Source organism: Chelonoidis abingdonii, chromosome 7 (assembly GCF_003597395.2).
Source record: "Chelonoidis abingdonii isolate Lonesome George chromosome 7, CheloAbing_2.0, whole genome shotgun sequence".
Lineage (NCBI taxonomy): Eukaryota > Metazoa > Chordata > Testudines > Testudinidae > Chelonoidis > Chelonoidis abingdonii.
This window is the reverse complement of record NC_133775.1, coordinates 69763178-69788669: the sequence shown is the minus strand read 5'-3', so window position 1 is coordinate 69788669 and position 25492 is coordinate 69763178. Positions and strand designations below refer to the sequence as shown.

General features: G+C 49.1%; 1 protein-coding gene across 3 annotated transcripts in view; it reads left to right on the top strand.

Annotated features, from left to right (window-relative positions):
- Window positions 1-1620: 1620 nt before the first annotated feature.
- The window catches only part of ATF6 (activating transcription factor 6), a 376474-nt gene continuing 352602 nt past the window's right edge, over window positions 1621-25492 (top strand). For 2 of the 3 annotated variants that reach the window (XM_075067998.1, XM_032804925.2), the window contains exons 1-4: window positions 1621-1782; window positions 2404-2480; window positions 13578-13665; window positions 13991-14082. In XM_075067998.1, the coding sequence (XP_074924099.1) occupies window positions 1710-1782; window positions 2404-2480; window positions 13578-13665; window positions 13991-14082 (330 nt within the window). In that variant the 5' untranslated portion in view covers window positions 1621-1709. The remainder of the gene's footprint in view (window positions 1783-2403; window positions 2481-13577; window positions 13666-13990; window positions 14083-25492) is intronic. The other variant, XM_075067999.1, reaches the window with a different exon arrangement.

Sequence of the window (25492 nt, the reverse complement as noted above, 5' to 3'; positions counted from 1 at the left end):
TTTGTGCCTCTGCCTTTCTAATCTTGCCCCTGCATTCCTGTGTTGTTTGGCTATATTCATCCTTTGTAATCTGACCTAGTTTCCATTTTTTATATGACTCCTTTTCATTTTGTAGGTCATGCAAGATCTCGTGGTTAAGCCAAGGTGGTCTTTTGCCACATTTTCTATCTGCCTATAGGTATCGTAATTCCTATGGCTGGAGCGCAGCTGTGACTGCACAGCTTCCTCCCCACAAACGCTGATGAGGTCCAGCAACTCGCCATTGCTCCATGCTGGGGCTTGTTTGGTGCGTGGAGGCATGGTCACCTGGAAAGATTCACTGATTGCAGTCCACACCTGGCTGAGCAAACAGGAAGGGGATTTTTAAAATTCCCAGGGCATTTAAAGGGCAGGTCACCTGAAGCCAGGGCAGTAGAGTTTGAACTGATGAGCAGAGTGGCTGAGCAGGCATTCTGGGATACCTCTGAAGGCCAATAACAGCGCTTTTGGTGGCCACACTGGCAGAACAGTGCTGCAGTCATTATTCCCCAGGCAGAGGTAGAGTACAGCCAGTGCTGTATCCACGGAGATACAGCGCTGGATGTGCCTTGCAAGCATGGATGGTAAGTTGCAGCGCTGTAAAGCCACCACCAGCGCTGAAACTCTCCAGTGTAGCCAAGGCCTTAGAGAGCCCTAGATTAAATCATAATAATGGGGAAAAGGGAGCCTTGCCTTTAGGCTCTAGTTCAGCAGGTGAGACTGAAGAGCCTGTGGTATGGAAGTCTGTAGATTACAACACAGAGTTTGGAACCTTTTAATACAATTCATACCAACCCCATTTTTCCCCTGATAGCTCCATCCAAAAATATTTATATAAATGGTATTCTATTATTAACAGCACAATTTTTTTTAAATAGCTTGACAGCATTAGCTGAGTGGGTCTAATATCTATTTAATTTTGTTTCTTTATATAGAAATTAGAAATTATTATCTGACAGGAGCACTGTATCTAAGTTATCTGCAAAAAGATAAGAGCTCTCAGGTGCCCAAGTAGCAGTTGGAATCAGGACTGCCACCCCGAAATGGCGCTACTGCTCAGGGCCGCAGGGGGGAGGGGGGCAAGTGGGGCAATTTGCCCCAGGCCCCGCAGGGGCCCTACAAGCCCTGGTCTGGTGGTGGTCAATCGCAGCATTTTGGCGGCGGGGGGCCCTTCAGTGCTGCAGAAGACGCGGAGGGACTAAAGGGACCCCCGCGGCCAAAATGTCCAGCTAGCCCTGGCCCGGGGGCAGTTCGGGTCTTCGGAGCGGGGGCCCTTCAGTGTTGCCGAAGACCGGGACCGCCGCTGGGTGAGTACAAGTGCCGCAGCTCCCCCGCTTTGCCCCAGGCGCCCTGAATGCTCTGGGCGGCCCTGCTGAACCCGAATTCCACCTGAGCCCCTGCCCCGTGGGTCCCCTGACCCCGGATCCCAGACCCCACCCCACTGCGCAGCTGAACCCGGACCCCGCGAGAACCCCCGCTCCATGCAGCGCTGCCCGCCCTCGGAGTCTTTGTCCCCAGCTACCTGAGGCGCGCCGGGCTGAGCGCGCTCCTGCGGGTGACATTGTCCCAGCCGGCTCAGAGACACGGCGCTGGCCCCGCCCCGCCGGTCCCGTGTCCTCTCCCGGCCATCGTAGCGGGCGGCGCATTGCGTTGAGCTGGGAGACGTGTGTTTAGAGGGACCCGGAAGGGAGATGGCGGCGGAGGAGGTTGAACAGGGCACCGCAGAGCCGGGGCCGCTGCCACCCGGGGTCGGATCCGACTGGGGTGAGCACGGCGCGGAGCGTCCTCCTGCGCGGGTGGGGCGGGAGCTGTGAGGGGCCTTGTCGGGGAGGGGCGCAAGCCCAGCTGTGTCCCCGCTGCCCGGTCTGACTGCTCCTGGCTCTCTTTCCCGGTGCGGCCGCTGGGCATCTCTGGCAGGTCTTCGAGCCTGGGCTAGTTGGTAGCTGACAGGGCCGCGTGGCTAGTCGTGCGACCTGGGGTTGGGATCCGGGTGGAGTGGCGCGGGCAGAGTTAACGGTGCCTCTGGGGGGTTTTAGACATGTGGACTCGTTGTGAGATCCCGTGAACTTCTGGCCCAATCCTGCAAACACTTTGCATGTGACACTGATGGAGTTGCCTGGGCGTGGAAGCTTACTCACTGACGTGTTTGCTGAATAGTGGCCTTAATATCCACAGAGTCTGCATGAGTGAGGTTTATAACATGAACATCTGATCTGCCGTTGTCCTGTGGCTGGTACAGTACTGTAGTACAAATACTGGTTTACCCTAATTTTTTAGGCTGAAAAGTTCAGTCTAACATTGAATTTCCCCATTCAGCTCCTTTGAAACTCCTATCTTTAACTTTTAGGATACGCTGATGTGCCACTTTGTTTGCTTTGCCTTTAGAGTCCGCCCTCTTTGATGAGCTCAGTGACCTGGCTGACACAGATGAAACACAGCTGGATGTGGATAATGAGATTTATGTGAGTAGCTTTTAGTATGTGCATTTGGTTGTCTAATAATTTGTTGCCTAAAAAGATCCTCAGGAGCAGGGCAGGGGTAACAGCCCCTTTCAGGTACAAAACACTGTTAAGTTTGCAAAGTGAAGCATGCAAAAGTTAGATGACAAAGTGAATGGTACCTGTGTCCCTTTGTGTGAGTGTACTGCTATTCAATTTCTAATTATGTGGTAGACTATTCTTATTTTCCATGGGCCTCTTGTTTCACTCCATGTACAGACTGGATGACAAAACAAAAGGCTCTTGTTATTCTGCATGTATTATAATGTTGACATTCTTTTAATGTTTTTTGTATAGAATGTCCTAAGGTATCTTTTTAACAAGAGAAAGACATTCTATGCAGTGGAACAATTTGATAAACAGCAGTAGAAAACAGTGCGCATATATAAAAATGGTTAAAATATTTATCTCAAAGGTCCAGTAACAAATACAGAATATATGGATAGTGGAAAATAATAGCACAAAATATATTTGTTAAATCTTGGAATACGGGGGAAGTTCCAGATGACTGGAAGAAAGCTATTGTTATATTAATAGGCAAAAAGTGTAAAGAAGATGGTAATTACAGGCCTGCTAGCCTGACACTGATCCTGGACAAAGTTATGAAATGATGGATGCTTGACTTTCTCCCTGTAGAACCTGAAGGATAGTAGTATAGTTAGTCAGCCAACATGATTATGTGGAAAATAATTCCTGTCAAATGAACTTGATACTGTTTTATGGGATTACAAGTCTGGTCAGCAAAGGTAACTGTGACCTAATATGATGTGATTTCTGTAAGTCATTTGACTTAAATACAGCATGATACTTTGAAGAGGAAATTGGTATCATACAGGATCACTAAGCCACATATTAAATGGATTAAACTGTCTAAATGAGATCTCAAAACATAATTCTTTAATAAGGAATCATCAAATGCACATGTTTCTACAGCATCCCACAGGGATTGGTTCCAGACATAATGCAATTTAATGTTTTATGTCAGTGACTTGGAAGATGTTAAATAATTGCTGATAGTCTGAAGATTTTAAAGATGGAGGGGCGGTAGGTAATGACACCAGGTCACTCTTACCGAGCAATCTGAATTGCCTTATAAGTCTTTAGTAAGATTCCCATCCTGTCTTAAAGAGACAAAGTTAATTTCCACAAGTACATCAGAAGCAGCATTTTGCAAAAGTGGGGCCTGGATTGGGATAGTCTGTCACCCATTTCTCTGTCCCCAAGAAGTCAGTTGTATGACTGCTCCCCTCATACAGGTCAGTTACACAGTTCCCTCTTAAAACCTGAGCCCCAGGTTATGTGACTGGAAGCACAGATGCTGACCCAGCAAATCTGTCCTGGGCAAACCCTCCCTTGTAATCAGTGAGGAGACATTCCTATATTGCCCCAAATTTCTTCTCAGCTTCCTTCTCTGGGCCCCTTTCTAATGCCTTATCTATACTACCAAGTTTTGTTGACAGAAACTGCATTTTGTCAACCAAATAGTGAATGCATACTGTGACAAAGTTCCTCCTCTACCTTGATGGGTCCTGCGCTTATTGGTGGATTTTTTCACCTCAGTGATCTTCCCCTCTTGCAGAACCCAGTTTGGGTCAGCTCCTCCTGTGTCTGATCAGGAGTTGGGAGGTTTGGGGGGAACCCAGGCCCACCCTCTACTTCAGGTTCCAGCCCAGGGCCCTGTGGATCACAGCTGTCTATAGTGCCTCTTGTAACAGCTGCATGACAGCTACAACTCCCTGGGCTACTTCCCCATGGCCTCCTCCAAACACCTTCTTTATCCTCACCACAGGACCTTCCTCCTGGTGTCTGATAATGCTTGTCCTCCTCAATCCTCCAGCAGTACACTCTCTCACTCTCAGCTCCTTGCCTTCTTGCTCCCAGCTCCTCACACACGCTCCTTCTCCTCTGGCTCCTCCCTGCCTGACTGGAGTGAGCTCCTTTTTAAACCCAGGTGCCCTGATTAGCCTGCCTTGATTGGCTGCAGGTGTTCTAATTAACGTAGCTATCTCCACTGCCTTCTAGAAAGATCTTAATTGGCTCCAGGTGCCTTGATTAACCTGGAGCAACTGCCATTTGGTTACCAGGGTACTAGGATTTGTTTAGCCTGGGGCTAACATACCTGTTTCTCAGTACTTTACTGTAGCCATCTGGCCTTGCCCCATCACAGTACACACTGCGATGTGACTTTTGTCAGGAAAAATGCCTAGTTTTGGTGACAAAATACAACCACCCCAACGAGAGACATGCGTCTTTTCTCTCTAAATTTTTCTCGACAAAGTGCCAGTGTAGACCCCACGCTTGATTGCATTGCTTTAATTGGCTTCCAGGAGGTGTCCCACAATGCCTATTGTGATCACTCTGGTCAGCAGTTTGAACTCCACTGCCCTGCAGCCAGGTAAACAACCACCTGCCTCTCCCTGTTAGAAGCCCCAGGAATTTTTTTAATTCAATTTCCTGCTGGCTCGGCATGGAGAGGTCTCATCGCAGTTTCCCAGGTGACCATGGTGGGTTATTGCACCAAATGCTCTCCTACTTGGACCACTGTTGTTGGATCTGATCAGTATATGGGGAGAGGAGGCTGTGTCGTCACAGCTGCGCTTGAGCCATAGGAATTGGGATACCTACGGGCGTATTTCTCGAGGGTTGTGCGAAAAGGGTTAAATTGGGGCACACTGCAATGCAGAGCAAAGATAAAGAAGCTGAGGCAAGCGTGCCATAAGGCAGGGGAGGCAAACTGTCACTCCCGTGCTTCACCTAAGACCTGCTGGTTCTATAAGGAGCTGGACACCATCCTTGGTGACGACCCACCTCCACCATCAAGAGCCCCATGGATACTTCGACGGGCCTGGAGTTGACGGAAAGAGGACCTAACCTGGAGGATAAAGTTATTGATAAAGAGGTGGAGTTAGACGACGATGTGCAGCTCCGGATGGGGTCGCCGAGTGGTGCAGGCAGGCAGGAACTTTTCTCCACTCTAAAAGTGTCTAATCAGTCTCAGCAGTTCCTCTCCAGCAAGCAAGAAGCAGGAGAGGAGATGCCTGGTAAGTGGTTGTGGTTTGTGTAGTGCAGAGGTGGGTTTGGGGTATAGAAATGTGGAAGGCTGGCTGTTTCTGTGAGACGGACATTTCCCTGTGTAGCTAATTGGTACGGTGGAACAGGGGGTTGATACATGCCAATATCTCACCAGAATCCTCCAGAGAGATCTCCAGGAAAGTTACCTCGAAGAAATCTGTAATCCTCCGCCGAAGGTTCCGTGGCAGAGCAGCTTTATTCCTTCCCACATTGTAGGAAACTTTCCTGCGCCATTTGGCAATCAATTGTGCAGGGACCAAAACTTCACATAGATGAGCAGCATAGGGAGCAGGGCAGAAGCCACAAGCATGGAGTAGATATGCCCTTGTTTCCCTGCTTACCCGTAGGAGTGAGATCTGCTAGAATGACCCTCGCCTGTGGAAAAGTGTGGGAGAATTTTAGAATTTTTTCCCTAGCATGCTGCACCATGACCCTTCTAGAGTGCTCTTTTCCCCATGTGAAGCACCCCCCCTCCGCCTGCCAACACTCATCATGCTTTGAGTGTTTGAAGAGATGTGTGCCTGCCAAGAGTCAGTGAGAAAGTGATGACAGTGTTTCAAAAGGCGTATTTAACTGAAATGTTTCAGTGCTGTGTGTGAATTTAAGAATCCCGCTTCTGTGCATTGTCCCTTGTGCTTCGGCAGATATGGCCTTCAGGAACACTCCCTCCCACCCCAGCTGAGTGTCTCCACCAGGTAAAAAATGTGCCCAAGATGCAGCAAAGAAGACGTGCACTGCTCCAGTGTAGAGAAAAGGGAACGCAAGGAGTTCTGGGAAGCTGAACAGCAGGACAGAAAAAAAGAATCAAGAGTTTAAGGATGCAACTGAGCAGATGATTAAAGTAATGGAGGAGCAAATGTGGATGCTGAAGTCCTTAATAATGCTGCAGACTGAGCAGATCTATGCCCACCCTCCCCTGCAGCACATTCAGAACTCTTTTCCATGCCCCCGCCCCCCAAACTCCACCCACACATTCCTTTCCACTTTCCGGGACTTCTCAGTTTCCTCTTCACTCCACCCTCTTGGACAACTTTCACAATTATAGCTGAACCTGTACACAGCTGTTAAAGTCTGCCCTTCCCTGGTTCCTCCTTTCCCACCAAGCATCTTTGTGTGTTTGTGTTTGCTGTTTCTTGTGCAATAAAAGCAAAGTTTTTGAAGGGTAACTCATCTTTGTTTCCTACAAATTGAGATTGCAGGCAGTACCAATACATGCACAGATGTTTGAATCATTTGCTTACTGGAATATAAGGCCCCAAATGTCACCACTGCTTCCTAGGAAAACTACATGTAATGTAATGCTGAAGCACCAATCACGGAGATATATATTAATGGTTCTCATTTTCAAAGCGTTGCCTCAAAGCCTCCCTGATTCAAATTGCCTGCTCTGGTCTCCTCTGATAACCCTGGTATCTGACTGCTCAAAATCAGTAGTCAAGCAGTCTGCCTGACAGGTCCCACCCGTAAGCAAACCTTTCACCCTTAGCTTCACAATGATGCAACGTACAGCACACGACTATGACCACAGGAATATTATCCTCATTAAGGTCTAACCTACCATAAAGGCATTGCCAGCGTGCCTTTAGTCTTCCAAAGGCACGTTCAACTGTCACCCAGCACCTACTCAGCCTGTTGTTGAACCATTCCTTACTACTGTCCAGGTGACCTGTGTAAGGTTTCATGAGCCATGGCTGTAAGGGGTACGCCAGGTCTCCCAGAATCACTATGGGCATTTCAACATGCTCCACTGGAATCTTCTGGTTTGGAAAGTCCCTGCTTGTAGCTTTCTGTACAGGCCGGTGTTCCTGAAGATTCCTCAGACCACCTTGCGTTGATGTCCATGAAATGCCCACGGTGATCCACAGGTGCCTACAACACCATGGAGAAGTACCCCTTTCTATTGATGTACTCCGTTGCAAGGTGGTCTGGTGCCAAAATTGCACTTCCACAGTTAGGGAAACCCATTTCTGCACAATTATCGACTATTTCATGCACATTTCCCAGAGTCACGGTCCTTCGTAACAGGATGTGATATATTGCCCTGCACACTTGCATTAATGCAGCCCCACCGGTCAGCTTCCCCACTCCAAAATGATTTGTGACTGACTGGTAGCAGTCTGGAGTTGCCAGTTTCCACACAGCAATTGCCACATGCTTCTCTATTGATAGAGGACACTCATTCTGGTATCCTTGCGCCACAGTGCTGAGGCGAGTGCCACACACAGTTCCAGAAAGGTGACTTTCCGCATCTGAAAGTTCTAGATAGCCACCGCTCTTCATCCCACGCCTGCATGACAATACGTTCCCACCATTCAGTGCTTGTTTCCCAAGCTCAGAAGTGACAATCAGCCCTATGTAGCTGTTCCGTGAATGCCAAAAGCAATCTAAAGTTGCTTCTATCCATTTCACGCAGCATGTCAGGTGCCTGTGAGTCTTCTTCATTTAGGAAGTTCACGATTAACTGCACTGCCATCCACAAGGTCTTCATGACAGTTAACAGCACAAGAGAGCAGTGTGGGATCCATCCCTTCTCACACAGGTGCACAGTAAAGGGCTGTTGCAAAAATGCAGCGAAAGAAAGCCGGAAGCCCATGGAGTGCTGGGACAGAAAACAATGCATCGCAGAACATTGGGCCCAGTCCCAAGATGCGCCACGATCCGATCCACTTTCCTTCAGCTCCTAGTGACAGAAGGTGTCGAGTTGGACTGCATTGCTCACATTGTTGATGATAGTGTCCCCACTGTGGACGTGCTCTGCCAACAGAGGGAGCGAGTGTGAACATGACATTCTGAATGCTATTATGTTGATTTTTGAGTGTCAACATCACTTTTGTCAACAAAACATTGTAGTGTAGACAAGGCCTAAGACACACCTCTGTGCTCTTTAGAGTGGGAGCGGTCCCCTGTTCAGCTGTGAAGGGCTCACAGCTAACAGTTAGAACAGTCCTTTCTCTGGCAAGCACTACACCCTCCTCCCTCTTTGGATTGGGTTTTCCTCCAGCTATACAGTCCATGGAACCCTCACCCACCTGAGTGTTCTCTAGGATTCCATCACCCTTCTCTGGGCTTCTCTCTAGGACGCATCTTCCTATGCACCCTAGAGTGTGGTCTGCCCCTTGCCTATCTGCAACTTGCTGGCAGCCAGCAACCTGGACAGTCTTCTCACTGACAGGCAATATGCTCCCCTCCCTGCTAGAGGAAAGGCTGTCTTTAGCCACTGGGCAGCAGGAGCTGATCTCAACCAACCCACCCCTGGTAGCATACTGTTTTCCACTGCTGTAGAGGTATTAAAGAGATGCTCTCCCATTCCTTCAGCAGTTTCTGGGATTTATCTTTCTCCTCTGGGGTTGCAGCATGGTATTCCTCCTTGCTGCAGACAGCCTGAACTACATTGAAAAAATCATTCCCTAGTAACAATTGTGATGGGTTAGTAGGTACTGCTGCCACATTCAATTCAGCTTTCATATCCTCAGTTTCTATGTGCACTTTAGCCAAAGGCACAAGGGTTTTGTGACCTCCTACTAACAAAAGCTCTGCCATCTGTCCTGGCACAATGTCTTTTTCCTGAACAATGCTTCTCCTAACCACAGAAATTTCTGCACCTGTGTCCATCCACCCAAGATGTTCCTTGCCATTAATTTTGACAGCCTTTATGTGCTTACTGCCTGGCTGGGCAGAGGCTATTTTTACAAACCTTGTATGATAAGTGGCAATTGCCTGAGGAGCCTCTGTGCTTTGGATAGCAGCATTCCCATGAGTTGCTTGCTGCCTTTTCCCACCCAACACAGGGGATTTATTCCTCAGGGGCTCAGTGGAATTAAAGTGATAGCACCTTCCGTGCTCTTCTGTTTTTACAGGAGATTTGGGACAAGGACTGGAGGAATGGATTTGGGGAGGTGAGCGTCCAGTCTCCCATCCACCCTCTTTCCTGGGGTAAAACGGGAACCCTGCTTTCCCCCCAGGTTTTAACCGCTCTGCCTGTGATTTATTTCTACTAGACGCTTGTGTCTGCTCAAATTGATCAGCTAGAGTAGCAAGTTCATCAACAGTTTTCACCTTTTTATCCCGTAAACACTGTTTTGCATCATCACTTCATGTACTCAGGAAATGTTCCTGAGCAATAAGATCGCACATTTTTTCAAAGCTTGTAATACTTTTCCCCCTTGTCATTAGATGTTTGGCTGTGTGTGTGTGTGTGTGTGTGTGTGTGTGTTCTCTCTCCATGCTGTACTGACTCTGGACAGATAGGCCGTACATCAGGCTCCGATCAAACTGCTCGATAAATCCACAGACTTGGTTCGTAGCGAAGGCACATGGTCAGGTTTATTGTCATTGAAGCACAGTCCTAATGCCCTGGCTCAATGGTTACAGGTACACTAACACAAGTATGTCCGTTGCAATGGACTAGCTCAGTTAGTGGTGGGACTTCCCACTATCCCCTCGGCCAGACAAAGACAATCCCTCTGAGATACATCTTTATACACAGATACAAAGAAGTTATGCATTACCCCTGACGTGTCTAGGTGCCACCCATTACCTAGTAAATGTTGGTTTGATCAAAACATCTTTATCTGTTTTTTTGTCATCCTGACCTCATCTTTACGATGGGTCAGTGTGTTCCTGTTATCTTTGGGGAGTGTGCTGATATCAAGGTGTTCTGGTACCACCTTTCTGGATTATGTTTGTCTATATATTCTTTTGCCTAGCACTACTTAGGAATGTGTGTTTCTGCAATATCAGCCTTGTTCTTGCCAGATCCTGTGAGCAGGGCCTGCCTCTTGCTCACAACTTAACTTTGGTTTATATCAGGAAAGTTTTTACTACTTTAGCTCAGGCTTCAGGCCTCTGATACATGGGCTTATGTTTCAGGCCCTCTTCCTACTACACCCCTTATCCACTTATCTATCAAATCTTTCATCTGGTTTACATATGCCACATTACTAATCCCAGCCCATCTCTTAAGGCTTCTAAATTTTACTCTGTATTTTTCAGATGTAATCTGAAACAGTTTTAAAATCATATCCTTGAATTTACTATAATCTGAAGCATCTCTAACTGGAATCTTATTGAACATATCTAGAGCTCTCTCAGACAACTTTGCAATCAAAGTGGGCATCTTTTGGTCTTCAGGAATTTCGTGGAGTATGCACAGCCTCTCAAAAGGTGATGAAATATTCAACCATGTTTCCTGTCTTGCTGCATGCAGGACACAACCGTTACCATTTGTGGATTTTGAAGAGGTGGAGCTCACTGGTGCTTGGGGTTCTGCTTCTGCTTCTCTATCAAGTGCAGTTGATGCTTTCTCTCCCTTTCTTTTGCCTCCATTTCTTTGGCTTGCAGTTCTAGGGCCCTTTGGTGTGCAGCTTCTTGCCTGGCATTCTCTGCTTCTTTAGTGTTCAACTTCTTGCACATTAATCACCATTTGTTTAAATTCCATATGACTTTTGTGTTCTTTCTTCTACTCTTCTGTCTGCAATCTGTGTAGTTCCAGCTTCTTACTAGTTTTACTTTCACTCATTTTCCTGCTTTCCTGTCCTTACTTCCCTTGCCCGAAATAAGCAAAGAGAAAATAACAAACTGGTAACCTCTTTGACTGATCTCTAGCCAGGACACTTAAATCTCACTTAAAATCACCACCAGTGTATGAAGTGCCCATCTCACTCAGAGTAACAAGCTGTGCATATGACCCTGCTTGCTGCACCACTGTGACAAGTTCCCCCTGGGGTGCCACCTGGAACTGGGGTACCACTGAGCCCCCCTGTCCCACCAGCCTGGGCTCCCGTTTACACTGTACTTATGTGACAAGCTGCCAGGTTCTATCCAGGCTCCAGCCTGCACTTTCACAAGCACACATACAGGTAGGAACACACCCAGCTGCAGATACATACAGACGTTTTGACCAGCTACTGCACTGGAAGGCTCCAGCTAGGGTACTTCCCAGCTCCTCAGGCACCCCCCCCTCCCCTCAGAGGGTAAACCCAAAATTATACTGTCTTGTGCTGTAGAGCATAAACTCATGAAATTTGCCCCCTCTCTCAATATGGAGAGGAATATAGAACAGTTTTCTGCCTTGAGTTATGACTCCCACACACTGGTTGTAGATAAAGCGAAAACAAGTTTATTAACTACAACACATAGATTTTAAGTGATTGTAAGGGATAGCAAACATATCAAAGCGGATTACCTAGTAAATAAACAAAAAACGCAAACTAAATTTAATATACTACGTAGATCAGCCATGAATAGAAAATTCTCACCCTAAGTGATGATACAAGCCGGCTACAGATTCTTAAGGGGCAAGTTGTATTTGTTTGGAGCTTAGAATCCCCAGGTGTTCCATTCACAGGGTAAAAATCCCTTTAGCCTAGGTCCAACACTTCCCCCAGTTCAGTCTTTGGTCCTTGGGTGTTTTCAAGAGTCTCTTTGGGTGGGGAGTCAATGAAGAACCAAGATGATGTCACTCCCCTGCCTTATATAGCTTTTGCATATGTCGGGAACCCTTTGTTTCAAAGGTTGGTTCCCATGCCAGTCATTGGAAAAATACTGATCCCCCAAGATGGAGTCCAGCACCAGGTGGCCTGATCACATGACCCTGTAGTATCACAGCAGCCGTTTGTTGGAGGCTGTTTGTAGCATCCTCAGGAAGGCCCCCATGTAGGAGATAAGCTTCTTTTTAGATCTGTTGTTTTTCTAATGGCCCTTCCCCAACCAGCTATTCAGAATGAAAACATTTTGTCTAGTTAAATGCGCCAGCAGAAACTTTTCAACAAAAGACTCTCACAATTTACTGCATAGTCTCAGCGCAGCTGAACTGATTTAATCTTCCTCTGTTTGAAAAGGGTGATGGAGACTCTTAGAATTGAAGAGATCTATTTACCCTAAAGATGACAAATAAAATGCAACACTCCCCACCCCCAATAGTGACAGCTTACAAAAAATAATTAAGGAGTTATTTGTTAAGTGTTTGTACAGTACTGAGTGCATTGCATAGGCCCCCTGGACCAGGGGTGGGCAAACTTTTTGGCCTGAGGGCCACATATGGGTATGGAAATTGTATGGCCCACCATACATGCTCACAAAATTGGGCTTTGGGGTGCAAGAGAAGATGAGGACTCTGGAGTGGGGCTGAGGATGAAGGGTTGGAGTGCAGGAGGGTGCTCTGGGCTGGGACCGAGGGGCTCAGAGGGTGGCGTGAGGGAATCAGGCTAAGTCAGGGGATTGGGGTTCAGGATGGGGTCACAAGTGCAGGCTTCGAGTGGCGCTTACCTTAAGCAGCTTCTGGAAGCAGCGGCATGTCCCTCCTCCACCTCCTATGCAGAGGCGTGGCCAGGCAGCTCTGCATGCTGCCTGTCCGCAGGCGCTGCCCCTGCAGCTCCCATTGGCTTCGGTTCCTGGCCAATGGGATCTGCAGAGCCAGAGTTTGGGATGAGGGCAGCATATGGAGCCCCCTGACTGCCCCTATGCGTAGGAGCCGGAGCGGGGATATGCCACTGCTTCCTGGAGCCGTGCAGAGCCGCAGCAGGGCAAGCCCCAGATCCTGCTCCGTGGCAGGAGCTCGAGAGCCAGATTAAAAAGTATGAAAGGCTGGATGTGGCCCCCGGGCTGTAGTTTGCCCCTGCCCTAGACACTACTGCGATACAAATAATTACTAATAAGGCATTAGTGGAATACAAATAATTGTAGTAATGATATTTACTCTCACTTCCCTTTACTCAGGTCAGAGTTAGGTTTGAACTAAAGCCACAAATAATTCCCCAGCTCAGGTCTGTTTAGTTGGAAACCCTGCCTTGTGAAATCTAACTGAGAGCTCTCCTCTCTCAGGGCTTCTCATATATATTTGTGGCCTTGCCATGCCACCAAAAACATGGAAATTGAGGTGACTAAATCCTTTTGCCTTCTTAAGAGCTGTAGTGCTTGGTGGTTGCAATATATAGTACTTTCTGTTTTGCATCTCTTAACTTATTTTTATTAAATTATCATCATCTACAGGAGAACAGTCTTTATAACCTCGACTTTGATTTGGACTTGATGTCTTGGGATTCAGGCCCTTGGGATGTGATGAGCCATACTTGTATAGGTAATTACATGCCAAATGTTTCAGCTATGACTATCTTAAAAGAGTGACTACTAAGGATATTGACTTCAGTGGTACTGCTTGCTGGAGTAGGCTTTTTTGTATACAGAGATCACTTCATTGATTTTCCTGGGATGGGACATGGCTACTGTTTTGGTCTCCCCTACAAGTCTCAAATTGTTTAGTTGCTGTAGTCTTACTACATTCACTTGTGTGGTTTATTCCAGAAGTTAATGTTTGGAATAGAATAGCACATTTCTTGCGTGAGCTAAACTCCTAGTATTAGACGTTTGTGCAGTGTGAATGTCTACTTACTGCTCTCTTGTAGATGAAAACTTGAAGGAAGAGCCTCAGTCGCCAGCCACTTCAGTTTGTTCAGTCCCTTCACCATTGTCAGACTCTTCAGTGCAGCATGTGCCTGTAAGTAGTAAAGTCTTGGTGCCTTATGTTTGTGCAATTGTGTTGCATGAACTTACTTATGGTTCATTGTGACCTGTGTCAGTTGGCCCACTGAGCCGCTGGGAGACAGTGGGGAGCTACTGCCTCACTGGCCGGCCTGAGTCACGCCATCTGTCACTAGGGAATTAGTGGAGGGAGGAGCACCGGCCAGAGTCCCTAGCGCGTTCCTCCGGCAGGGGAGCGCCGGCAAGAGTCCCTTGTGTTGTCGGGATTTTGCTACCTGGGCTGACCGGGGTAGGGGAATGCAGGCCCACCCAACTCCACTGAGTTCCATCCCAGGGCCCTGACAGTGGCAGGGCGAGGGTACCACCACTGGGTCAGCGGGGGTCCTTCCACAACACACTGACCAAATAGACTCACTGCACTGTGCAGTTCTGCCCCTGGGCTTCTTCCTACCTGGTCGCTCGAGCAAGTCCCTCCGGCGCATCCCTGTACTCTGCTGCTGGCAGCTCCAGCTCCCACTCCACGTCAGGCTCCACCAGTTCCTCCGGTTACTCAGCAGAGGGCGGTCCTGGTAGCCCCAGTCCTTCCTCCAGGTCAAGTTTCTCCTGGTCCAGGGCCTCCCCTGGTGCAGCAGCAGGGTCTGAAGGGAACAGCCAGTGGTCTGCATCTGCCTCCCTCCCTGGAACTGCCCTGATGGAGTTACTGGGCTAAGTGCTCTGTCCTTTTACTTTCTATTCCACCCCTCCCCTTCTGGGAGGTGGAGTAAGCTTGGCCTGGCCCCGCCCACTCAGGCTGAGAGAGTGGCTCTTTACCCTCAGGTTCGGAGGGAAGCCACCCTTCCTCCCTACATTCATATAGAAAATACAAACGAAAGGAGCAATCTAAGCTTAAATTCTGCTCAATTTCACAATATAAATGAAAGCAATTTGTTATATCTACACCTGAAACACTGACTTTTCTTCTAACATTCTCCTGTATAAAGTGTTTTCTTTCGTTGCCACTGTCGGTGACCCACAAACGGGGATATATGTGCACAGCATGGGGTGTAGGAACATGTAGAAGTGTCCTATTACATGCACATTCTAGGGCATCCACCTTTATCCAGTTCCTAGGGCTCAAGGCGTAACCCATTTGATTTAGGCAGTTCCTAAGGCTCTGGGCGAAAGGCACCTACTCTTACCGAGTTCCTAGGGCTCAGGGCCATCCTTACCTAATTCGTAGGGCTCAAGGCATAATCTTCTGCAGGTTTGCAGGACTTTTTACCAGTGAAAGAGCCTTACACAGTAATATCCTCTACTTATTAACAATTACCAAGCAGAATACACACGCTAAGCATACAAAGCTATGCTCGGCAATCCTGATCATGCATGTGGACTTTCCCTGTTGGCCAGGCAAGGTTGGTCTCATCTGGGTTGTGGTTGCTGCATGTCACTGTAGTACAGAGGATTCTTAGCAGCTCTGATCTTAGGTTGTGTCTTAAGAGGTGAGTTCTTCTTCTTCCAGTCTTTCCTTCTTCTTATTCTTTTCCCAGCTGGACTCCTTCTTGGACCCAAGTTTATAGTGAAACTTGAGTCTTGCTTAGCTATACTGTAACCAATGATTTTACGAAAATATTACAAAATAACTCTGACCAATCCTAACACACTGTGAAACAATTCTTTTACCAATCAGACCCCAAATCAGCTGATTTAAATCTTAGAAAATTAGTTATGCAAGTAACCGGAACAATCAAAGACCCAGATAGAGACCATACACATAAACAGTAGAGAAGTAGGGACCATAAAAGCAAAACAGTAGAAGTATAGATTTTACAATCACGACTGTTAATAAGTGACTCCTTGCCAGACAGAATGCCATCAAGCAAAGTTTTCTGTAAAAATCTTAAGAGATTCCTTACTTACATGGTGATGGTGGGTATTATGAGGAGAGGTACCTTCTTAACTTTCTGATATTACACTGTTTTGATATAATTTAGAAGAAATGTGAGGATATCACTTTCTGTTTCTTGGTTCATGGCTGCTGCTCTCCTAATATAGCTGCAGCGAAAGGCCTCAGACCTTACACTATGCTGTGCATGTGTATAACTGCCTGTCTTGAACAACGGCCTGCCCCTCCGACAGCTGGATCGATCGCTGCCTGCCGATCCGGTGGGTAGTATAAACATACCCTTAGGACTTTCAAGATTACAAGCAACTGTCTGAATTCCATCCAGGAACTTGCAGGCAGGCAGTGCAACACAGAGGTAAGGTAGTGGATAAAGTGGTCTTTGAGGTAGCTAGGTCCTAATCCTTTAAGCAAGTGTGTACCATAAGGCCAGGACAATGAGCTGTGCATTCATAGAATCATAGAATATCAGGGTTGGAAGGGACCTCAGGAGGTCATCTAGTCTAACCCCCTGCCCAAAGCAGGACCAATTTCCAACTTAATCATCCCAGACAGGGCTTTGTCAAGCCTGACCTTAAAAACCTCTAAGGAAGGAGATTCCATCACCTCCCTAGGTAACCCATTCCAAAGCTTCACCACTCTCCTAGTGAAAAAGTTTTCCTAATATCCAACCTAAACCTCCCCCACTGCAACTTGAGACTATTACTCCTTGTTCTTTCATCAGGTACCNATGGTATGTGTCATTGGCCAAATATATGCAGAAAATATAGTCTGCTTATTTATTCATTTGTCTGCTTCTTGGGGCATGAGTGCAAGTCTGATTTTGAGGGATTAAATGGTACATAGGACTCAGGTTGGCCCTCTGCACAGAGGTGAATTTCACCTCAAAAGAACACTGTCTGTTCTACAACTCCTCCATCTCTTCTCTGACTGTCTCCAGAACAAAGGTTCTGACCTACAATTTCCCACTGACTTTAATGAGAGTTGGATCAGGTCCTAAAAATATTCTCCATGCATTTATTTATTGCATACTCACCAGTTCTTCCTGATTACACACCTGTTTCATACTGTATTTTTTTTTGAGGAAATCGGGAATTAAATGTTTCATTTTATTAGATATTTCATTTTTAGGAGTATATTCTCATTTTAGTATGTTGGGGAAACATGGCTGCTTAGCTCCATTTAATGCCTGAACCCCAAACATACGAAAGAGAATATATTCTAAAAACATACAAAACAGTCAAGAAAGTATGTTGGTTGCTTTTGGCTTAATGTATGGTAGTATGGTGTCTATTCTAATGGCAAGGTGAAAGAAAACATATAGCAAATGTGAGCTCCTGTCTCACTTTGGAAATAAACAGTTTTCTTTCCAGAAGTGTGTTTTGCTCATGGGCGTGTTTCATAACTATTGCACTATATGTGAAGTTATGCTACCTACTGCATTAAGAGGAATCAGCAGAAGATTTTGGCACCATAATGTCTTGTCTGAACATTTTAGAGACAAATCCAAATTCAGGCAAAGACTTAGATTTCCAGTTTTTGTAACATTAACCCACTGACTGAAACCACAGAAAGCCAGAGTTCATAATAGCTGGTAGAGATCAGCTATTAGACATGCCATTCTAAACGTATAAATAACAATTCAGCCAGAATATTAAGCTGGAGAAAGATCTCTGAATTGGTGGACACAATCCTTTCAGCCACTAGAAGGTGGTAGTTGTTATCATACCATACAACATAAGTCAGTTTAAGAAAAATCAAGCACTCTAGTGAACCAAAACTAAAAGTATCACTGCCAAAATGTTTAGCATTCAGGAATTCTTCTCCTTCCCCTCATGTACATAACACCTATATATAATAATAATTGGAGATATACCTATCTCCTAGAACTGGAAGGGACCTTGAAAGGCAATCAAGTCCAGCCCCCTGCCTTCACTAGCAGGACCAATTTTTGCCCCGAATCCCTAAGTGACCCCCTCCAGGATTGAGCTCACAACCCTGGGTTTAGCAGGCAAATACTCAAACCATTGAGCTATCCCTCCCTCCTTCTTCCCTTTTTTAAGGATGGGCACTACATTAGCATTTTTCCAGTCATCCAGGACCTCCCCCGATCGCCATGACTTTTCAAAGATAATGGCCAATGGCTCTGCAATCACATCCGCCAACTCCTTTAGCAACTTTGGATGCAGCGCATCCGGCCCCATGGACTTGTGCTCCTCCAGTTTTTCTAAATAGTCCCGAACCACTTATTCTTCTTCAAGTGATTGCTCATATCCATTCCAGTTAGGTGTGCGCGCGCTGCGTGCACGTTCGTCGGAAGACTTTTTATCGTAGCAACACTCGGCGGGTCGGCTGGGCGCCCCCTGGAGTGGCTCCGCTATGGCACCGGATATATACTCCAGCCGACCCGGCCACCCTTCAGTTCCTTCTTACCGCCCGTGTCGGTTGTTGGAACAGTGGAGTGCGGCTTAGCTGACCTCCACCTCCCTAGCTACTCGTAGTTTCTCATTGTTACTGTGTACATAGTTGTTGTTCTTGTAGATATTTAGAATTAGTTGTAAGTTCTTAGTATAGTTAGTTTAGTACTAGTTAGCGGGGCTCGGGTGTAGCCCCTTCCCCGCACCCGGTGCCGGTGCTCATGCCCGGCTCACTGGGCTTCAAGCCGTGCTCGGCCTGTCACAGGCCGATGCCAACAGGCGACCCTCACGACTCCTGTTTGAAGTGCCTCGGGGAATCGCACTTAACAGCTAAGTGCTCTATTTGCAAGGCTTTCAAGCCACGAACTAAAAAGGAGCGGGATATCAGACTGAAACAGCTCCTCATGGAGGCGGCCCTGACCCCGCCACCTTCGGCACCGAGCGCTGGTCAGTCGGTGAGCAGAAGTGCCCCGCGGCACTGGATCACACCGGTACGCCTAAAGACTCTTGGCACCGGCCGTCCCCGGCACTGAAGTCAGTTCCACGGTGCTCCCTCTCCCCGAGGTCGAAGAAGGCCAAGACTCCTGCTGCCTTGGCACCGCCCGTGCCGCAGCCAGAGAATGCACCTAGATCAGATCGCCTGGCGCTGACACCCGCCGCGGCACCAACTAAATTGGCACCATTGATTCCGGTCCCACAAGGGCCGTCGAGTCCGGTGCCGGATAGCTCCCCGGCGCGTACCGCGGTAGAGCTCACCATGCCATCCACGCCAGAGGCATTTTCGGTGGCGAGAGACTTAATCGCCATAACGGACTCGGCACTGCCTCTACCCCCGACACCGCCGGTGCGGGTAATCCAATCTCTGGGCAAGCCGACCCTCACTAGACCACCGTCTGTCGGCACAGCGGACCGGCACCGCTCAAGATCGTGGTCCCGCAGATGCTCCAGGTTGAGACGATGCTCCCGCTCTTGACGCCGCTTGCAGTCCCGGCGCCGTTCTACTACATGGCACCGGTCAGACTCGCGGCACCGGTCGGACTCCCGCTCTCCACCTCACTATCCGGGGCACCGCTCCAGTTCTCGGCACCGATCCAGGCACCATATCTCTCGGAGCCATTCACACCGCAGGGACTCGAGATCTCGGTCTACCTCCTGGCACCGGTCTGGTCTCAGGTCCCGGTCTCGATCCCGGTACCGTCATGAATACCGGCACCGGTCCCCATTAAAGAGGGGAGTGAGGTCCGTCGGAACCTCAGCCCAAGGTTTCTCTGCTCCTCCATGGCCATCCAGGCAGACGTCGGTGTCCTCTCACGCAGACAGCTATTACGACCAGGACCGAGATATGGAGGTGCCTACCGGGGTCTTCCAGGTGGTCCGGTCCCAGGACCCTGGGCCTCACCGGTGGTCCTTTTGGACACCCTGGGTGTACCATCAGGCCCAAGGTGCTCCACTGGTCCAGACCCGCTCCGCTCCCTCAGAGCATCGAGTTCCAGAGGCCACCATTAGCCATCCCCCTCCAGCTGGGACAGAGGAGCAGACGATCCATCCACCAGGTTCCCCAGTACAGCTGGAGCAGGAACTGACCCATGAGCAAGAGGCCATTCAGGACCCCCTCATCCCCGGGGTTTCATCCTCTTCCTCTCCAGATGAGGCGGTGGCAGGGACCTCATCATCAGGGCCCCCGCCGATAGACCTCAGAGCCCATCAAGACCTCCTTAGGAGGGTAGCGCTCAACATCAGTCTTCCAGTGGAGGAAGTCCCAGAGGTCGAGGGCCCAGTTGTGAGCATCCTGTCAGTGGACACCCCCACTAGGGTGGCTTTGCCTTTCATCAAGACCATCCAAGCCACTGCTGACACCTTATGGCAGTCCCCAGCCTCCATCCTCCCTACGGCAAAGGGAGTCGAGAGGAAATACATGGTACCCTCCCGGGGGTATGAATACCTATATGTCCACCCTCCTCATTAGTTGTCCAATCGGTCAATGAAAGGGAATGCCATGGTCAATAGGCGCCAGCCCCCAAATCAAAGGAGGCTAGGCGAATGGACGTACTGGGCCGCAAAGTATATTCGGCAGGCGCCCTTCAGCTCCGGGTGGCCAACCAGCAGGCTCTCCTGAGCCGTTATAATTACAACACCTGGGCGGAGGTGGGTAGATTCACAGAACTACTATCCCCAGACTCTTGCCAGGAATTTGCCGCATTCCTTGAAGAAGGGAAGAAGGTGGCTAGAACCTCCCTCCAGACTTCTCTTGATGCGGCCGACTCGGCAGCCAGAACTCTGGCCTCAGGTATCACCATGAGGCGTATCTCATGGCTACAGGTCTCCAACCTGCCACCCGAGCTCCAATACACCATCCAGGACTTACCCTTTGATGGCAAGGGTCTGTTCTGTGAAAAGACCGACCCCAGGTTGGAGAGTTTAAAGGACAACAGGGTCATCATGTGCTCGTTGGGCATGCATACGCCTGTGACCCAACGCAGACCCTTCCGGCCTCAACCCCATCAGCCGTATTTTGTGCCCCAGCAGAGACAAGACTTCAACAGAAGGCGCAGGCGGGGTGGCCGTAGACGCCAGTCCGGGCCCCAAGGGGGTCAAAACCACAGCCCCCCAAAAGCACCTCCGGGGCCTAAGTCTACCTTTTGAAGGTACGCACGAGGACGGCGTACCAGTTTCAGGACAGGATCCTTCTCCTCCCTTCTCCAACCACCTCTCCTACTTTCTCCCGGCATGGTCCCAATTGACCTCAGACATCTGGGTCCTTCGCACGGTGAAACAAGGATACCACCTCCAATTTGTTTCAGCCCCGCCTTCCCACCCTCCAACCCAGTCCTCTTCAGGGACCTCTCTCACAAGCAAGTCCTCTTACAAGAAGTGCAGTCTCTCCTTGCCGCAGGAGCAATAGAAGAGGTACCACCAGACGAGAAGGGAAAAGGGTTTTACTCCCGCTACTTTCTGATCCCCAAGTCCAAGGGAGGCCTCAGGCCTATCCTAGACCTGCAAGGCCTCAACAAGTTTATGGTCAAGTTAAAGTTCCGCATGGTCTCCCTGGAGACTATTATCCCGTCCTTGGATCCTGGAGACTGGTATGCCGCCCTCGACATGAAGGACGCATACTTTCACATCGCCATCATCCCTCCACACAGGAGGTATCTTCGCTTTGTAGCCAATCACCAGCACTTCCAATTCATGGTCCTCCCCTTTGGCCTCTCCACGGCCCCAAGGATGTTTACGAAGTGTATGGCCGTCGTCGCCTGCCCACCTCCGCCGGCAGCAGATACATGTATTCCCGTATCTGGACAACTGACTCATCAAAGGAACCTCCCAGATTCAGGTCAAACAGCACGTGGACATAATCACAGACCTACTCTCCCGGTTGGGGCTGCTCCTCAATGCGGAAAAGTCCACACTGGTTCATAGGGGCAACCCTGGACTCCACTCGAGCCAGGGCCTACCTACCTCAGCCACGTTTCCAGATGATCATGGTGATCATTCGAGGTCTGCAGAACTCCCCGACCACCTCGGCTCGCACGCGTCTCGGCCTACTAGGCCACATGGCCGCCTGTACTTATGTGACCAAATATGCCAGGCTCTGCCTCCAGCCCCTTCAAATGTGGCTCAATTCGGTCTACCGTCCAGGCAGGGACCCAATAGACATTCTGGTGACCGTTCCCCCGAGCACCTTATGCTCCCTCGACTGGTGGCTAACTCCCTCCCTGGTGTGTGCAGGGCTACCGTTCCATCCACCACCATCTCTGAGGTGCACTTGGCGTGCTATCTCCAATTCCATCGCTGCGAAAGTGGCCACTTCGTATTCCCACCCCTTAGTTACCTAGATTTAAGGGCCTGGAGCGCTCTACCCCCAAGACGCCGCCTGGCCCACTGGTGACCTCCACTAGTCCAGCGACTTATTGCATCCGCCATTTGAGCCGTGGACTTGCTCACTCACTATTACTGCTCGGGAAGACAGTGCTCCTAGTTGGCCATTACACGGCCAGAGGGTCTCCGAACTTCGAGTGCTTACGGTGGACCACTGTAGCTGCTCTCAAAGGACAAGAACAGTTGAGACTCAATCTGCGTTCCTACCTATTAGTGTTAGTGTGCTCAACACAGGACTCTCCCCGGTCTCTTTGTGAGCTCGTCTTCGCTCGACGGAGCAAGCAGTTTACACTCCTTGATGTCCATAGGCGGCTCGCCTTATATACGGTGCGAAGCCCGCGGAAATTCCCCCAGCGTCTCATGCAGCGTGCGGCGCGGAAGGTCTACGATCTACCTCCCAGACGGTTACTTCTCGTGGAACGGCGGCTCCGCACATGCTAGACTGCTCATGTCCCTTTGGGCCATCTTCATCCTGTGCATTCTACCGAACTCGCTTCATCAGACCTTCTGCCCACGGCCTATCCGGATTGCCGTGCAGCTGACGTCATGAGTCCACACCTTGCTTCAACGACTATGCTCGGTCCAACAGTCTTTAGAGATGGATGCATGCCTTGGCTCAGCGGTTCGCAACGCTGCACATCTCCCCGCGACCTCCGCGCCAGGTAGGCTGGGACACCAATGGAAGGATATGAGAGCAAACACTCGAAGAAGAAGAGGTTACCACGCTATGTACATGTTCTTCGAGTTTATTTATATCCTCATTCCAAACCCACCCGCCTCCTACGTCGTAGTAGCCGGCAAGAAGACTGAAGGGGGCCGGGTCGGCTGGAGTATATCCGGTGCCATAGCGCGCCGCTCCGGGGGCGCCCAGCCGACCCGACAAGTGTGCTAGGTTAAAAAGTCTTCTGCGAATGTGCACGGGCAGCGGTGCGCGCACTAACGAATGGTTACGAGCACACATCTCGCGAGAGCAAACAGTTACAGAGGGTGGTAACTGTCTTGTTCTTCACAGAGGGCTGGTCCCTTCTCCCCATTACTGTGCCTGCCCATGCAGCAGTCGGGACGATCGTCCTTGTGAAGAACCGAGGCAAAAAAATCATGATACACTAAGCTTTGGCCACATCTCGTCACGTTTGCCCCCCTCATTCAGTATGCTTACGGTGGACCCACCGTATGCTGTCTCTCACAAGGACAAGGTACAGTTGAGACCTCATCTGGCGTTCCTCCCTAAGGTAGTGTCCGGCCTTCCATACCAACCAGGACATCTTCCTCCCGGTCTTCTTTCTGAAGCCTCACTCTTCTCGACGGGAGCAGCAGTTACACTCCTTAGATGTCCATAGGGCGCTCGCTTTTTATATCGAGTGGACGAAGCCCTTCCGGAAATCCCCCCAGCTGTTCATGGCAGTCGCTGAACGGATGAAAGGTCTACCAGTCTCCTCCCAGAGGATCTCCTCGTGGGTAAACGGCGTGCATACGCACATGCTATGACCTGGCTCATGTCCCTTTGGGCCATCTCACTGTGCATTCTACCAGAGCTCAGGCTTCATCAGCAGCCTTCCTGGCCCACGTGCCTATCCAGGAGATATGTCGTGCAGTGACCTGGTCATAGGTCCACACCTTTGCTTCACACTATGCTCTGGTCCAACAGTCTAGAGATGGTGCAGCCTTTGCTCTCAGCGGTTCTGCACGCTGCCACATCTCCCTCCGACCCCTCCGCCTAGGTAAGGCTTGGGAATCACCTAACTGGATGGATATGAGCAATCACTCGAAGAAGAAAAGACGGTTACTCACCTTTGTAACTGTTCTTCGAGATGTGTTGTTCATATCCATTCCAAACCCACCCTCCTTCCCTACTGTCGGAGTAGCCGGCAAGAAGGAACTGAAGGGTGGCCGGGTCGGCTGGGAGTATATATCCGGTGCCATAGCGGCGCCGCTCCAGGGGGCGCCCAGCCGACCCGCCAAGTGTTGCTAGGTAAAAAGTCTTCTGACGAATGTGCACGCAGCGTGCGCGCACCTAACTGGAATGGATATGAGCAACACATCTCGAAGAGCAACAGTTACAAAGGTGAGTAACTGTCTTGTTCTTCACAGAGGGCTGGTCACCTTCTCCCCATACTGTGCTGCCCAGTGCAGCAGTCTGGGAGCTGATCTTCTTTGTGAAGACCGAGGCAAAAAAATCATTGAGTACATTAGCTTTTGCCACATCCTCTGTCACTGGTTTGCCTCCCTCTTCAGTAAGGGGCCCACACTTTCCTTGACTTTCTTCTTGTTGCTGACATACCTGAAGAAACCCTTCTTGTTACTCTTAACATCTCTTGCTAGCTGCAACTCCAAGTGTGATTTGACCTTCCTGATTTCACTCCTGCATGCCTGAGAAATATTTTTATACTCCTCCCTGGTCATTTGTCCAATCTTCCACTTCTTGTAAGCTTCTTTTTTGCATTTAAGATAAGCAAGGATTTCACTGTTAAGCCAAGCTGGTCACCTGCCATATTTACTATTCTTTCTACACATTGGGATGGTTTGTTTCTGCAACCTCAATAAGGCTTCTTTAAAATACAGCCAGCTCTCCTGGACTTCTTTCCCCCTCATGTTATTTTCCCAGGGGTTCCTGCCCATCAGTTCCCTGAGGGAGTTAAAGTCTGCTTTTCTGAAGTCCAGGGTCTGTATTCTGCTGCTCTCCTTTCTTGCTTGTGTCAGGATCCTGAACTCGACCATCTCATGGTCACTGTCTCCCAGGTTCCCATCCACTTTTGCTTCCCCTACTAATTCTTCGCGGTTTGTGAGCAGCAGATCTAGAAGAGCTCTGCCCCCTAGTTGGTTTGTCCAGTATTTGCACCAGGAAATTGTCCCCTACACTTTCCAAAAACTTTGTGGATTGTCTGTGCACTCCTGTATTGCTCTCCCAGCAATATCAGGGTGATTAAAATCTCCCATGAGAACCAGGGCTTGCGATCTAGTAACTTCTGCTAGTTGCCAGAAGAGAGCCTGATCCGGTGGTCTATAGCAGACTGCCACCACGACATCACCCTTCTTGCTCACACTTCTAAACTTAATCCAGAGACTCTCAGGTTTTTCTGTAGTTTCATACCGGAGCTCTGAGCAGTCATACTATTCTCTTACATACAAGGCAACTCCCCTACCTTTTCTGCCCCGCCTGTCCTTCCTGAACTGCTTATATCCATCCTTGACAGTACTCCAGTCATGTGAGTTATCCCACCAAGTCTTTGTTATTCCAATCACATCATAGT